This window comes from Gymnoscopelus braueri (genome assembly GCF_963280865.1).
Source record: "Gymnoscopelus braueri genome assembly, chromosome: 9".
Taxonomy (NCBI): domain Eukaryota; kingdom Metazoa; phylum Chordata; class Actinopteri; order Myctophiformes; family Myctophidae; genus Gymnoscopelus; species Gymnoscopelus braueri.
The window spans coordinates 41,397,525-41,412,976 of NC_137610.1; the positions used below are offsets into that span (position 1 = coordinate 41,397,525).

General features: G+C 44.5%; 2 protein-coding genes across 3 annotated transcripts in view; one reads left to right on the top strand and one right to left on the bottom strand.

Annotated features, from left to right (window-relative positions):
- The window catches only part of LOC308091989 (cyclin-dependent kinase 17-like), a 31,382-nt gene extending 26,122 nt beyond the window's left edge, over positions 1 to 5,260 (top strand). For both annotated transcript variants that reach the window (XM_080437762.1, XM_080437761.1), the window contains exons 12-17: positions 301 to 398; positions 560 to 665; positions 1,425 to 1,467; positions 3,040 to 3,130; positions 3,325 to 3,402; positions 3,508 to 5,260. In XM_080437762.1, the coding sequence (XP_080293888.1) occupies positions 301 to 398; positions 560 to 665; positions 1,425 to 1,467; positions 3,040 to 3,130; positions 3,325 to 3,402; positions 3,508 to 3,545 (454 nt within the window). In that variant the 3' untranslated portion in view covers positions 3,546 to 5,260. The remainder of the gene's footprint in view (positions 1 to 300; positions 399 to 559; positions 666 to 1,424; positions 1,468 to 3,039; positions 3,131 to 3,324; positions 3,403 to 3,507) is intronic.
- LOC308091990 (ETS domain-containing protein Elk-3-like) lies at positions 4,945 to 14,903 on the bottom strand. Its single transcript, XM_080437763.1, has 5 exons — positions 14,612 to 14,903; positions 11,254 to 11,462; positions 9,702 to 10,484; positions 7,622 to 7,744; positions 4,945 to 5,746 (listed from the first exon to the last, which is right to left on the bottom strand). Exons 2-5 carry the CDS (start codon positions 11,458 to 11,460, stop codon positions 5,645 to 5,647), a joined length of 1,215 nt encoding a protein of 404 aa, XP_080293889.1. The 5' UTR covers positions 11,461 to 11,462; positions 14,612 to 14,903; the 3' UTR covers positions 4,945 to 5,644.
- Between the last annotated feature and the right edge of the window lie 549 nt (positions 14,904 to 15,452).

Consider the following 15,452-nt stretch of genomic DNA (forward strand, 5'->3'; position numbering starts at 1 on the left):
CTGTTCTGAATAAGACTCACTTTGTTGCATTGGCACTGGCGCAGAACATATTCATAGTCATGTTTAAGTTTGCACTCTTACCAATATTGTAGACACAAGCTATACATGTCACGCTATATATATATACACAGTATATTCAGTCATTTGAACTTTCAATGTACAGTGACCATCAGGTGATAGACTATCATTGCATAAGAGAAGATGATTATCGTTTTTCAGAGTAGGAAGAAATACGTGAAGTAGACTCCACTAGCAATTGGCCTCTTCATTAACCATCCTCTCTCCTCCCTCTCTTGCCAGGGGGGTGGGATGTATATTCTATGAGATGGCTGCGGGCAGACCCCTGTTCCCTGGCTCCACTGTAGAGGACGAGCTGCACCTCATCTTTAGGCTACTAGGTCAGTACTGCCCCCTGCTGACAGAGAATCAGTATAACTTTTAACATCACACTGGTTATAGCTTTGGCTGGCAGGCACACCCGGCCGGCGGTTTAAACAGCCCCCTGCCTGCCGTATGATAAAGCCCTACTTAAATGGGTGTCACTTGAATGTCTCAACAGGCACACCCACAGAAGACAGCTGGCCCGGAATCTCTTGCATCGATGAGTTCAAATCCTACAAGTTCCCTAAGTACAAACCTCAGCCCCTCATCAACCACGCGCCCAGGTTTGGGATATTTTGCATTTGGGATATTTTAAAGGAATGATGTGGGAGTACGCCATGCAAAACCCAGGGAAATAGATTTTAAATGTCTTAATTCTATGCTCCCCGGGAATCCTTGCCTTTGCATTCATGAAATGTTTGGATATTTTTGTTTGAGCAGATACACTATGTCGGGGATGACCACATGTTGGGTGCAGTTGTTATTTCACTTAATTGGCCGTGACAAACCCTGACAGCTGAATGTACCGGTATATTAATATCTCCCACTCTACACTCTCTCATGTTAGTCCTCTAATCGTTGGAGTTGGAAATGAGCAAAACTTTTTTGAGGGACCCAGGTATAGTATGTCAGCTGACTGTTAACCACGTAATCCATATATACTTACAGTAGTTGACCAGGGTACCCCAATCCCTATACTAGCTCCACTCCTCTTTTTTCCTCAGCACCAAATCTCTTCTGTGAAAAAAGGCGATCTTCAAGCTCGCAACACGTCGTGAGCTTGTAGATTAGCTATTTTCAGAGAATGTTCTCCCCAGAATAGTAGACACTGGGGTTCATGTGGTTAATATTAGCGCTTCAGCCTATGTGGTTGTTCATGGGCTTGACATTAGTGCTGTTTGGTCTGTTGGATAATGTAGTTTGTGCTCTCTGTCACTTCCTGTAAGGAAATCCTGTGGAATGGTTGACTCTGTTTCTTTCCTAACCCTTGCCAGTATTTGTGAGTCTCCTTCTGATTACTTTTCTGTTTCTCTCTCTGTCAGGTTGGACACTGATGGCATTGAGCTGCTGATGTCATTCCTAAGAGTGAGTGTTACTATATTTGACAAGCATTACTTTGCTAAGTAAAGCCGCTTCTCCACTGCATGGAATCAACTCAACTCGCTTTGTTTTACACAGCAGATAGCACCCCCTCAAAATGGTCGTCACAGCAATATTAACCTTCTGCGTAGGAGTGTGTAAAGCAATGGTAAAGTCAAAGCTAATGCTGTCTCAGGGCTCGAAGTTGTGCCCGTTTTGATCGGAAATGCTCCTAAAATGTAATCTGTGTTACCTCAAAATATAATTGGGAGCATTTGTGTGAGTGCAAATTACTCTTTTAGTGAGATCAAAACGGGTGAACCAAAATGAGCGCTCCTCTTCCCCTGCCATCCGGAAAAAATGTGCCTTGTAAGATGACAGTCAGTAGGCACTCTGGTGCTATGCAGCGTGGGGATAGTTTACTCATTTACACCGCACACGGCGGAGCAGAGACACCGCTGTGCCGACATTCCAGCAGTTTCTGTGCAGTGTGAATGTCAGAAAATACATTTTCAAGTATGTTGAGAAACAAGACTAGTTGATTGTGGCGAGAGAAAGTGTGTGTGTGTGTGTGTGTGTGTGTGTGTGTGTGTGTGTGGCTGTCTGAGTGTTTCCTCTTTTCTCATAACATTTGTACAGGCATTCTGTTTATTCTATGCTTTGTTTGCACAGGAACACACTCTTTATTCTACGATTGCCTACATTGTGTTGTGCACATAAACTTATGGCAATATTTCTTAGGTAAAATTCCAGTTACAAATAGGCTATCAAATTGAGCAAATAAAAACCCCAGTTGAAGATGTGATTGGAATCAGGGTCCTCCTCTGTAGACATTTGATGTCTAGGTCTCAGTGAAGAGATGGCTGGAAGAGGGACAGAGAGCCAGGAGACCATATTTTAAATCATGCCACCACCGCCCCAGCATATATTGCATAAAGCCCCAGTGGTGTCCTACCATGCATTTTTAAGATACACACGTATATACTGTTTATACATATATACTGTACTGTATACATTATTTATATAGTTGTGAGCGCCAGTGCTGGTATCCGGAAACAATCTGTATTTAACCTGTACAATCCAACAAACACAGTTTCTGATAACATTGTACGTGACAGGACATGCAGTTGCTCAATATTGTTTAATTTCACTTTCATTTCACATTCACATCAAGTAGTTTGTTAACATAGCTTCCATGCAGAATAGGGGTAGTCCGTCATGATGCAATGACGCTAGTGATGATTGTGGTCAGCAGTGTTTTCATTTCATCTTTTGGTATTGCCTAAGCTCGCTTGGAACCTCGGCTGGAGGCCATGCCAAAGAATTACCTGGTACTTTTCTCCAATGGAAAGTCCAAAAAGGCTAGGGTTGAGATGATTTGAGCTGGTTCCATTCAGTGGAAATGAGCCATATAGTACTGCGATACATTTTGCAGTTATATTGCGACTGTTTAGTTTGCCTAAATGGTAAAAATGATATTGGAGCTCATTGGGTTAACATGCACTCAAGCATGACTTTACTCCATCTGAAGTTGTGTTTTTAACGGCAGCATCTTTCTTTCTTGACCCCTTGTTCCAGTATGAGTCAAAAAAGAGGATCGCCGCTGATGAAGCAATGAGACAGCCCTACTTCAAGAGTCTGGGTCCACGTTTACACACACTGCCAGAGGGTGAGTAATGAAAAGACAACACAGTAATGCAGACTTGGCAGGCTCCTCGAGTACTACTCGAGAAGATATAGTGCTATACACTCAGGATCAGTTACAACCGTATAACAAAGCAACTCTTTTCTCACTCTTAACCTGTTTTTAATCGGCACCGATTAATTTTTTTGTGTCTCTCATTCTGTCTGGGCTTTTGGCAGTCGTTTCCATATTCACACTGAAGGAAGTCCAGTTGCAGAGAGATCCTGGCTACCGGAACTCCTCTTATCCAGAGCCAGGTAAGGAGTACCTCTATGAATGACGGGACCTCCTGAAATGTACATTTTCTGACTGATTGATTTGAAAACAAATGGCTAATTCTTTTTGTTCTTTCTACAACTCAGGCAATGGCAAGAGCAGAAGGCAAAGCATGCTGTTTTAGGATCTTTGAACTGTTTATCGGACGTCATCATAGCTGTACAGTCTCACAGATGGATCAGTCCCTGAGATGGATGTGCGAATGGTCATAGCACAGCCTCCCAGCTTGACTCCTCAACTCGCCTCAGATTCACGCTCTACTGTGGGGGGCCCCTGGAGGTTTGTCGTGAAACTGGCCCAAAAGAGACATTTATATACATTTATATTTATTGGGAAGAGAATTTGCTGCTAAATCCAACTACTGTCTAGAATTCTAACAGGCTCAGTCACTTTAAGCAAAACATGCAATGTGTATAGATTTTTAAAAAACTTTTTTTTTTTTTTTTTTTTGAAGTGGTGGTGTTTTTGGTGATTTTAATGTCATATTTTCCATTTTCATAAATCAGAACCCCACCTCAAGGTTCATTTAGTGTGCATGTGTAAGACAGACAGAGGGAAGGTTCTGTAGCAGCTCTGAATTTTGCGATTAAAATGTCTGAAGTTTGGACTTTCTGTGCCGTCATGCTGTACTAAACCATCTACATCCAGTATTTCTTGAGCATTTCTTTCAAAGACCATTGAGGCCAGTTGATATACAATGGATGGCCATGTCATTCTCCTAACTGGAGGCTCAAATGGGAGCAGAGCTGCCAAGCGTGGTTCACATTCTTGTCAGTCACCAAATAAAAATGCTGGCTTATTCAAGGATGCTGTGGTCTCTATCACGACCAATGAACAAATCCAGGAAAACAAATAGTTTGTGGAATCATTGACACGGGCATTACAAGATAACATAATGCTTCTTCAGAGCACTTCAAGATACAGTATAATTAACCACAGCGAATAGCCTCCTCTTCCCCATTTCCTTTTTTTTTTACTCCGATCTCTCACGCCAGCTCGCTTCTGACTCTCGGACGAAACACGCACCGTGATCTCCCAGGGTCAGAATCGGCGACGTTGGCATTTGAAGTATCACAGTTGTGTTCTCCTTTCTGCCAATCCCACCTCATGAAATGGGAAGAAACCAATGGTTCATGATTGGATTGCTTCCATCATCATGTTGCATGCCAACTCTGTTGTATGGAGAAAGCACACAGGCACTGAACACTTGTTCAGGGCGTACTAGTGAATACGATACTGAGTCATGGTCTATTTAACAGTGTTACAAGAGATGTTTTGTATGACATACTTTAACGTTATTTGTGGATAATTGTTATTTGGTGTGGCATGACATTGCAGATGCCCTCCTATATTTGAGCTTGATTATTTTTTTTCAGAGAAGAGAATAAAAATGTTAAGAACAATGTTGCCGGAGCCATTGCCGTTTTTTCCTCTTGCATGTAGACAGACATCCACTTTACAGTATCTAGTTTGTTTGACCCACAAGTGAAACTTGTAATCACTCCTAAAGGAAGAGCGTTGGAAGCATTCAATGCTTGGTTTATTGAAAATGACGCTTTTCTTCCCCAATACAAAATAATACAGAATACATATACTGTATGTTACTTCCAGTATAACAAACAAACAACAAAAACATTACAAGATTTAAGGGGGGGGGGGGGCTGCATTGATTTTGAAATCTCGTCTTCATAAAATGCGTTTGTAAAAGAAAACAGGACATTAACAAGGCACAGCTGGTACTATCCGAGAAGCGCAGTGCATACAATAACAAAGAATACACACAAACAACCGAAACGACCAGTTTCACAGTGCGATTAAAGTTTTACGAGAAAAAAAAGAGAATTAAAAAAACAAAATTGATAAAAGCAACCAAGCTGTATACTTGGAATGAGAGGCTGGCTAGCCATCCATAGCTAGTCGCTACACTTCACTTGTGTCCACCTTGGACAGGGTCATGTAGAAATGTGCTGTACATTATCACAAGGAGCCAGATGTCTTACAGACACCGTGGCATATGGCTTTTTTGCTTTCAATAACTGGAATTTGAAGCAACTTAAGTGCAATAAAAACATGAGGTCACAAAAATGTCTCTCAAAGTAATTTACATTGTAAGCAAATTTTGACAGGAAAATAAACTGATGAAATATTGATGATGGTAACCGTTATGATAAAAAAAATGTCATCCAGAGTTGGGTAGAGCAGAGTTGCTTTGGAGACCCTGGATCATGACTTGTGAGTGTTGTGGGACAGAAGCAGGGAGGAGGGTGTTCCTTCCAGGTTTGGCATGGCCATAGGCATGTGTCCGTTGATTAGACTACAGGGGAACTGTGGAGGAAGAGAAAGGGAATGGGAGTTAGTGGGGTGGCGGGGAACTCTGCAGAAGCTGATTTCCGGTGAGGAACTGCCGTATTGTCACTGCTCTGGTTTCCTGTTGTTTTATGCCGTGTTGCTCTTCCTCTCTCTGCTGTGTTCTCTATCGCCAGAACAACAACTATGCTTAAATTTGTTTCAAGCACAAAGAACACGACTCCGCTATGCCCGTCAAAATAAGTGTGTGTGTGTTTTTGTGTGCCCAGTTAACAAATGAGGAGCAGCGCTCAAAACCAGTCCGCCCTGTTCAGACTGGATCCCCAGGGCTCAAACAGGAAGTATTCGCAGGATTTCCTCTCCTTCTCATGAGCGCTGAAACAGGACACCTCAGTTGGACCTCCTTGCGTTCCGAGAGACTGAGTGTCTGCATATCTAACCTAACAACCTTTTGGTTCCTGCTAGTACTGTCACATATCTCAAAAGCTATTTTTCTTTAGATTTTTGCCATAGGAGTAGGACTTGTGCCCTGTCTGACATGGCCACATTTATTATAGCCAAGACACGTGGGCAACGTGGACAGTAATGATGTAAAATATTTTATTTTGTTTAATGAATCAGGTATGGGAAGAAAATCCTGATGGGACAGAAATCAATGTAGACTGTCACTAAAAGCAACAGTGAATAATTATAATTAAATTGAACCTTTATTAATCTCCATAGGTAAATTACGTTAGATGGTAGGGTGATGGGCTACACATAGTCGCACCCAGGAGCTATTTTAGGGATTCCGTGCCTTGCACAAGTGCACCTCAGCAGTGCCCATGTAATCTGAGTTCCCAGAAGTTTTTCCCAGCTCTGGCGAGGAACTTCTGGGCCAGAGCCCTGGTATTTGTGGGCGGGATGTACTGTAGCTTACGCTCAGAATCTGAGCGGACACGCCTCTTACCGGTCTGACTCGTCTAAAAAGTCTGACGAGAGGCAAACAGCAGTACACAACAATGGCGGCCGCAATTTGTCAAGGGGAAATTGCTTCCCGTCGATCCTATTTAGATGCAGCACCCACTGCATGTGGATCCCGCCCCCTTTTCTTCATTGGCTGTTGATTTGAATCACAACGCAGTGGCCGCGCCCCTGCTGTCCAAGCTCCGACGCAATGCCTCCCAGACTAGTGCCCATGAGGTTAACTAGCACCTCTCCTGCTATTAGTCCACACTGCATACTAATAGAGAATTTTAAATTTTAAGAATCGGTTCAGAATTGAATGAGTACGGCTATAGTTAAATGTGAACCTCTTTCTGCTATAAATATGCATCCACCGTTCTGCCCGTCGGCTGCGACGTTTCCTTTTTGCCACACATCTACACTTCATGGAGTAAATTTTTTTGTACCGAATTAACCGAAATAAAAGAAAAAAAAAGCACGCTCTGGGAGCACATGCACGTGTGCGCATGTGTCCCCCTTGGTTCTCAAATGCTCTCTGCGTCCTTGGCTAGTTTACTACTCAAATCGTGTGTGTCATATCTGTGGTCACCTGAATATTAAGTACTCAGGGCTGGGGAATAACGAGAGGGACTTTTCTTTCTTCAAACTTCCTCCTTGACTTTCATAGTGTACATTAACCACATGAACCATAGCGTCCCTATTCTGGGCAAGTCATAATAGGCAAACATTCACTGAAAATACAAGCTTGCAGCGTGTCGCAATGCGACACATTGTGATCTTGTATATTGACTATTTTCGGCAAAGATTTGGTGTAGAGGGGTTAAAAGGAGAGTATAGAGCCCGGGGGGACCCCGGTTAACTGAAGTAATTAAGTGGTTAAGTCATCTCTCGCTATCTTTTTTTCTCTTTTTCTTCCTGCTTGCCTGTCTTCCTTCCTATGGTACATACCTGGAAAAGGGAGCCATGGCCCTGTAGCCTGGCGGGGCTGAGTGGGGCGACAGGACTTAGGTTGCTCCAGAAGTGGATACCGGACAGTAGGGGACTGTGGGCCAACAGCAACCCCGAGGGAGTCTGAGTAGAGAGAAAATCGGAAAGAAAGAAACAGATGGAGGGAAATGCCAAGGAAAGGGATAGAGAAAGAGAATGAGAGCAAGACAACGAGACAGAGCGTGAGTAAAACACAGGACAGCATTTGTTTTTTGTTATTTTTTTGTTTTTGGAGATGAAAACTGCATTGGCCACTGGCTGGAGAGAACTTTCATGTGAAGCTGAGGCTTTTCATAATGTGAAACATACCGAACTCTTAGATGGGCGTTTGTTGGATTTAGGAACAACAAACTGAAGGATCGGGGAGGAAGTCTGTGGTTTCTCCGTTGGATACAGGGGTGATGTGGGGCAAAAGGGAGGTGGTGGAGGAGAGGGTTCTTGTTGATTGGGGGTGGGGGTCCTCAAGCACCATGGGCCTTGGAACGGCAAAGGAGGTCGTAGAGAAACATATGAAATCAATTTCTCCCTCTCCCTCTCCCCCCAGCCCCCAGCCCCCCGTTCCAGTTTCCCCTGTGTCACCTCAGAGAAGTGAGGCAGTGTTGCAGAGCAGAGGGACCCAGCCCTGCTCTCATTATTAATGGAATTATTGGAGCATATGGCATCACTTACAGCCTTCTCCAGCTTCCATAGACTGGCCTAGCAGAGGATTTCGGTAAATCTCTCATTTTTTACTCTGATCTCAATTCTTGCACACTTCTAAACAGACGGTAAGTAAGTGAAGTCTTATTGCCACGGCATGCTGTGAATCTCAGTGTCTGGACGAACCTTCAGTGAGGCGTGCGCAGTTGTTCTTTGTAATACTTCCAGTCTAAACACAATATTCACAGGAAAATTTGTTTTTAATTGACTAATGCTTATTGCACAGCTTTTGGGGGTTATTGCAAAGATCAAACCAAACCAAACTTTGCTTGCTGGATGAGTTTGGGTCCAACTTCATGGCAGAGCACACACTATAAAAGTGTACTGTAAATTAATCCTTCTTCCATGGACCATATCAAGACTGCAATACTAGCAGAAGAAGAGAGAAACTCACCAGCTACTCTAGTTATGACTTTGTCTCTTTTTTTACACTAGTTTCACTTGTACGGTTAGAAACGGCTTTCCCAGACATATACAGTAAAATATGTAGTGTAATTTAACTCTAGCCTAAAAATTTACCCATTACAGCCCAAGAATGGACCCTTCATTCTTGTCATTTTAGCTTAGCATTGTTCATTTCCGAGTTAAATTAACACTCCAGATTTTGGCTTTGTAGGCAGGATAATGAGAATTTGTAAGAACTATGTAAAAAATGCCATGTCATAACATGCCAAAATTCATGTTATGACTGAAAGGGTAATTCATAGTTCATACAAATAAATACAATTACATATATTTTTGTATTAGTGAGTTACTAAATATTTGACTCGTTTTCAGTTTGATGGAGTACATTTTTGGACACAATCTCTGGCCTAAAGAAAGTTTACTTCCAGTAACCGTGCTACTTCTTGATTAGGCTATAAGTACTGGTACCGTTTCCACCTCTGTATGCCAGGCTGTGTCAGACGTGGCTGGGCCTGGGGTGCTGCCTCGCTGCTCTGGGAGGGCTTCGGGGACAACTGAACTGAACTGACATCATGTTCTGGATAGATCCCATCAGCTTCCCGTTGCCAGCAGCCAGACCACAGCACAGGGTAGACGGAAACGGATACCATCGCAGAGTTATTCTCCATTCTACAGGATGATTTGATTATTACTTGCTCATTATGCCTCAGCTGTGCCTGCCACAGAATGACATAGCCTGTCGCCGATCTCTGATTTCGGTGGTGACACTAATGATGGAACTTACATTTTGTCAAGGCACAGCACTGACGTTTTTTAAGCATGCTGGGGGTCACGCATTACGAGACAGTGGTGACAGACAAATGGTGCCCGACTACAGCTATGTTTTAATAGCAGTATAAGTGTATTCAGGATATATATTATTCATTATTCATTTCACCTGAGCAGTGAAGAAGGCTGGGGTGAGGGAGCCAGAGGGCAGCGCTGGGCTATTGAGAGCTATGGAGCCGATGTCAGTCCCAGCCAGCAGCAGGGAAGGGGCACAGATCTCCAGAGCTTTGGGCTTTTTGCTTTTCGGTGGGAGTCCATCTCCGTGGTGATTACTACTACTGCTACTACCAGTACTATTTCCGCCACCTCTACCGCTCCTCTTCTCAGGAGGATGCAGGGCCCGCTCTCTGTGCCCGGAGGAAAGGTTGAGGGGCTGGGCCCCCTGGTCAGAGTCCTCCACCTCCTCGGGTGTCGGGCTCCAGCTTCGCCCAAGCAGGGCGGGGTGGGGTGGGGACGACGGGGAGCGGTGTGGCGGGGAGAGTTTGGACGACCTGGAGGAGACATTGGTCTCTGTTCTGGTGGGAGGGGAGGTCCTCTCGTTGGCATTGGTGCCAAAGCGGATGACGGAGCGCGGCTCATCCTGGCATTCCCGCAGGGCTCGTAGAAGCTCGGCCTTGTTGTGCAGGGAGCTGAAGGGCGAGTAGAGGCCCGAGTGGAGGAAGTCGCTGCGACATGCCTGTGCCCCCAGGACCTCCAGCGTCCTCCTCTGGGTGTCCTCCTCCTCCTCTTCCTCCTCCTCCATCTCCATCTCTGGGTTATCTCCTTCCTGGAGGAGGGTTGCCCTCCCAGGGGCCAGGCCCATCTCCACTGCCTGGGGGTCCATCTTAAGGATCTCAGGGAAGGAGACAAACTTGTAGACAAACTTCTGGCCAATCACCTTCTTGATGATGTTCTGTAAGATTGAGGAACATTAGATTAGTGGTGAACTAGTTGAGACACAGAAACTTTGATTCCACTTTGATTCCACTTTACTTTTGGCCATTTTCCATTTGAATATTTTAAAAGGTTAAACCAACAGTGCAGTTACTGTGTTGATATTCAAAGGGAACTTTCTGTTTGACAGAATTTTATGGCACTTTTGTAGCAATAGACTGAATTTCCTGCCAGTCAAACCAATCAAAAGATCCCCTGGTCAAAAGCCAGTCTCTTGTTGGTAGGTCACTGCCATAGCTGTGCTGTTGGTCCGGTGAGAAAAGGGGAAGTGGAAGTATCTGCCAGCGGAGATTGTGGGTTTAAAAAGAAGAACGACAATGAACTTTTTCTGTCACAATGCTGTCTCAGGAACCTATTAAAATGGCACCAGGTACGCTGTGTTATGACAGCTGCAATAACAGGCATGGAGGTATAAATGTTAAGTAGAGTACCAACAATTCAGTCAACTGCTCTTCTGAGTCAAAAACCCTTGGCCACTACAACATGACATTACAAAAGAGATAAGATGGATTACGGCGAGAGATCCATCCTCCATTCATAGTATTTTTTTTCTTTGTTGATGCCAACAGCAGGAAGCTCTGAATGAGAAGCTCTGAAGCAGTATGGTAAAAACAGGAAAGAATGCTTCATTGAGTGGGATTCAATCCCAGGTCGGCAGGTTCATGTGTGCTTCCAGAGATTGGGGGGGGGGGTCGACATTGTCACACTGAAGGGACAGGTGATCTCACCTTGTCGTAGTAGTAACGCAGGGCTCTGCTCAGCTTGTCGTAGTTCATGTTGGTCTTGTTCTTGCGCAGTCCCCACAGCTTTGCCACCTCCTCTGATTTGAGGAGCTTGAACTCCCCGTCGGTGGACGTCCAACAGATCAGGTGTTTGTGACTCTGGTCCAACAGCAACTGCAGAAGGAACTGCCACAGGGTGATGGCGCTGTCCATACCTAGTAGGAAAAAAATGAAGGGTCATTTTTTTTAAGGTACCCACAAACTATGAATGCTTCTGTATTTTAGATTCAATGTTTCAACATTGATAAGCCCCGGTTTTGTTGTTGTGATTACCTGGACAGGCTTATGGATGTATATTCGCTAACTCCTTATTCTCTATACTGTACCTAAGCTATGGTGTAGATGCCATCATCAACCTCAGAATGTGTGTGAATGGGTGAATGTAATGCACATTGTAAAGCGTGTTGGATAAAGGCGCTATCTAAATGCACCATTTACCGTTTATACCCAAGCTCAAGGGCGATAATCTTTCTAAAGATGAACAATGTTTGATATCTGGCCACCATTTACTTATGCTAATACTTCTAATACGTTCAACAGATTGGTTAGGTGGCAAAGTGGAATATACAGTAACTATATGACTTCAACCAATGCAGGCACAATGTCGTAACTGTACCCACACACACAACATGGAAAGTGTCCAACACAAGTAAAACACGAATCAGAATCCATCTGTCTTAACCCAGATGGAAACAAACTGAACGCACGCTACTTTATAACACACTACTATGTCACTTTTAAAACCTTTACTAACTGCTAATAAATCGTAATGCATTCATGGTAAAGCTCTTCGTTAAATGACCTCTTCCTAAACTTTACTTTTCTTTGTGTCGTACACTTTTAAGCTTCACACTATGCAGAGTTGCAGACTATAGTAGGTTAAGGAGGCGGTGGCTTATGTGAGCTGTAACATGTGGTGTAAGGGAGAGCAGACTCCTGATGAATAGAACAGTGTGTGGAGACGGGAGCAGTGTAACGTAGCAGCAGTGGCCGCAAAAGAAGAAGAAGAAGAAGAAAAATATAAGGAGAAACAACAGCTCAAGCCAGAAATATGCTGCGGTCCAACCTGGCCCTCTCCACAGGAAGTATGACGGGGCCAGGGTGGGTTATTCCTTTAATAGAGGAATGTGCAGCCTCTGAGCTCCTGTCTGAGTCTTTTAAGCACATTTACAAAGGGGCTTTTTTGTCTGTTCAAAGAGAAATAAACATTTCAATAAATATTGATTCCACTACATCCCCTTCTTCTGTCCTGTTGTTCATTCTAATCTTCTCATCATATATGAGGGCTTTGGCTGGTGTGGTGATGGGTGAGTGTCTTAATAGGCTAAATAAAACAGAAGACTGAATGGCCATACTCTCTCTCTCTGAGAAGGAAAAAACATCCGCGCACTGGTTTAAAGCTCCCAAGACTTATTTTATTAATGGCGCAACGTTTCGACCTTATAGGTCTCCATCAAGCAGATGAAGGCCTATAAGGTCGAAACTTTGCGCCATTAATAAAATAATTCTTGGGAGCTTTAAACCAGTGTACGGATGTTTTTACATTCTTCTTGATTCTTGCCTTGATGTCCAGCACCTGGCCTAAATAGAAATACAGGTACAAGATGTGCACACAATCCCCTTCGAACACACACACACACACACACACACACACACACACACACACACACACACACACACACACACACACACACACACACACACACACACACACACACACACACACACACACACACACACACACACACACACACACACACACACACACACACACACACACACAGTTTGCCCCTCCACTGACTGGTGTATCATATGAAACACACACACACACACACGGCTGAACTTGTTTCCGGGCCAAACCTATCCCTAGAGTTTTCTATCTGCCATGTGAAACTACAAAACTGTCACAGTCAGGACTTCCTCCTATTCTACTTTCAAGGACAAATGTTGAGGAGAGGGGATCTCACACTGGGGGAGCATTTCCCCAATCCTGCCACACTTCCGACACAAATCCCGGGAGTGAGCAGGTCAAAAGATCAAATCATTGTCCCCTTCCTCTCTCCCCACCCTTCAACCCGTTCTGAAACAATACATGGTATTTTCTGCAGTGCTCGGAGATACTTCTATTATTTGCAGATGTGAAGGTGGTGGCTGTCATCGAGTTCCTCTTTGACAGCTCTACCTCCGGCTACGTCTGCTGCCGTCTACTCCCTCTCGTTTCCACTCCATCCTGGCTGCTGCTGTTTGATGCAGCTCTTTGGATCTGTAGACTCACATCCACGTCAACTTGTGAGTTATGAGGTTGTTGCAGATGCTCGGATTGAGAAATCACGCTGCGAAGCGCCGGGCACACAAAGCAATCCAGTGTGTTGGGGGAACGGAAACTCCTAATGAGATTAGGTGTGTGTGTGTGTGTGTGTGTGTGTGTGTGTGTGTGTGTGTGTGTGTGTGTGTGTGTGTGTGTGTGTGTGTGTGTGTGTGTGTGTGTGTGTGTGTGTACCAGTGAGAGGGGCAAACATTGTGTGTGTGTGTGTGTGTGTGTGTGGTGTGTTCATATGTGATACACCACCAGTGAGAGGGGCAAACATTGTGTGTGTGTGTGTGTGTGTGTGTGTGTGTGTGTGTGTGTGTGTGTGTGTGTGTGTGTGTGTGTGTGTGTGTGTGTGTGTGTGTGCGCGCGCTCGTAGACATTACTTAGCTATGACTAAACCTGCTCTCTCTTCCTGTTCACAGACAGACTGTGGAAAATTCAACGGGCCATCGCGGCCCCGTTAACAAAGCATCTGTCATATAAAAGTTTAGGTTTGTTTGTTATAATCAATGTTTTCTTGCGATCACTTTGCCTGCATATAACACTCGATAACTGATTTTCTTAGGAGTTAATTTGTTTGGGTATATTGGGATGATGGTATATGTATTGTAGACTACAGTCCTCCGCTATTTTTGCCCCACTGACTCATTTTCAAGATGTTGCTCCATAGACACAATCACACCGGAAGGAGATTTATACACGGTTTGTGCACTCGGGGAAAACCACTGACTGACTGTACACAGAACCGAGATCTCTTGGACTTTTATGTCACTTTCTTATAAAGTTATAACACAGTCGGTGTAATGGCTAGAAAATAGGCAAACGTATTCTATAGTACAGTCACGTTATTACCTAACCAAAAGAGATGCGAGTGCAACAGAAAATCATCTCACTATATACTAGCTGCTCACAACAAGTTTCAGAACTTTCAGTCAGACAAAATACTACTTTATTATAATCTAATGTTAGGCTAGAATACGTTTTCACAAGTACCTGCTTTCTCTGCTTTCTTTGTCTTCTCCTCCTTGGCGGAACTTTAAGATGAAATTCGTATGATCCCTTGTTTTTCCATCATGCTTACTAGTTGTCTTCTTCACGGCTCAGTGTGCTGCTGCTGGACTGAAATAGGATCCTGGCTTTTTCTTTTTCTTCCGAGCAGGAAGTTGGAGCAGGCAGACACAGAGCCGGCTCACTTCCTCTCCTCTCCCCCACGGTTCCCCAGGCGCTCTGCAGCCGTCTGTGTAAACACACTTTTCCTCTCCTCTTCTCCTCTCCGCTGCCCGCGCCCGCCGATGGCCAGCGATATTCTATTTTAACACACATGGCAACATAGTAACCAGTGTTGCCAGATGTTGTGAGAGAAATAAGCAACCAGGTCTAGGAAAACAAGCCCAAAAAGAAGCAACTTAGGTCACTCGAGCAGGTAACAGGACAGGTGGGCACCAAAACCATCTGGGCACTAGGGACAACTGGGAACCAAAACCACCTGGGCACTAGGCACATGTGGGCACCTGGACGAGTGGGCACTTAGGGGTGGAGATAACTGGGCACCTGGAGAGGTGGGCACCAGGACAACTGGGCACCAAAACCATCTGTGCACTACTAGGGACATGTGGGCACCTAGACCAGGGGACACTTAGGGCTGGAGATAACTGGGCACCTGGAGAGGTGGGCACCAGGACAACTGGGCACCAAAACCATCTGGGCACTAGGGTCATTTTGGGTACCTGGATTTGGATTTGTGTCCTCAAGTGTTTTTCAACTTTACATAGCACTAATGAGCACTTGAGCACTTTAGACCTATATGCATCGGCTATGCAACGTGGTGCATCGC

Bases quoted from the DNA above. Each gene is read 5' to 3' on its own strand.
- LOC308091990 (XM_080437763.1), bottom strand. From the start codon at position 11,460: ATGGACAGCGCCATCACCCTGTGGCAGTTCCTTCTGCAGTTGCTGTTG. The intron at 7,745-9,701 runs GTGAAATGAATA...CTCTCTACTCAG, and splicing joins CAGCCTTCTTCACTGCTCAG to ACTCCCTCGGGGTTGCTGTT. The intron at 5,747-7,621 runs GTATGTACCATA...CTTCCTCCACAG, and splicing joins GCCATGGCTCCCTTTTCCAG to TTCCCCTGTAGTCTAATCAA.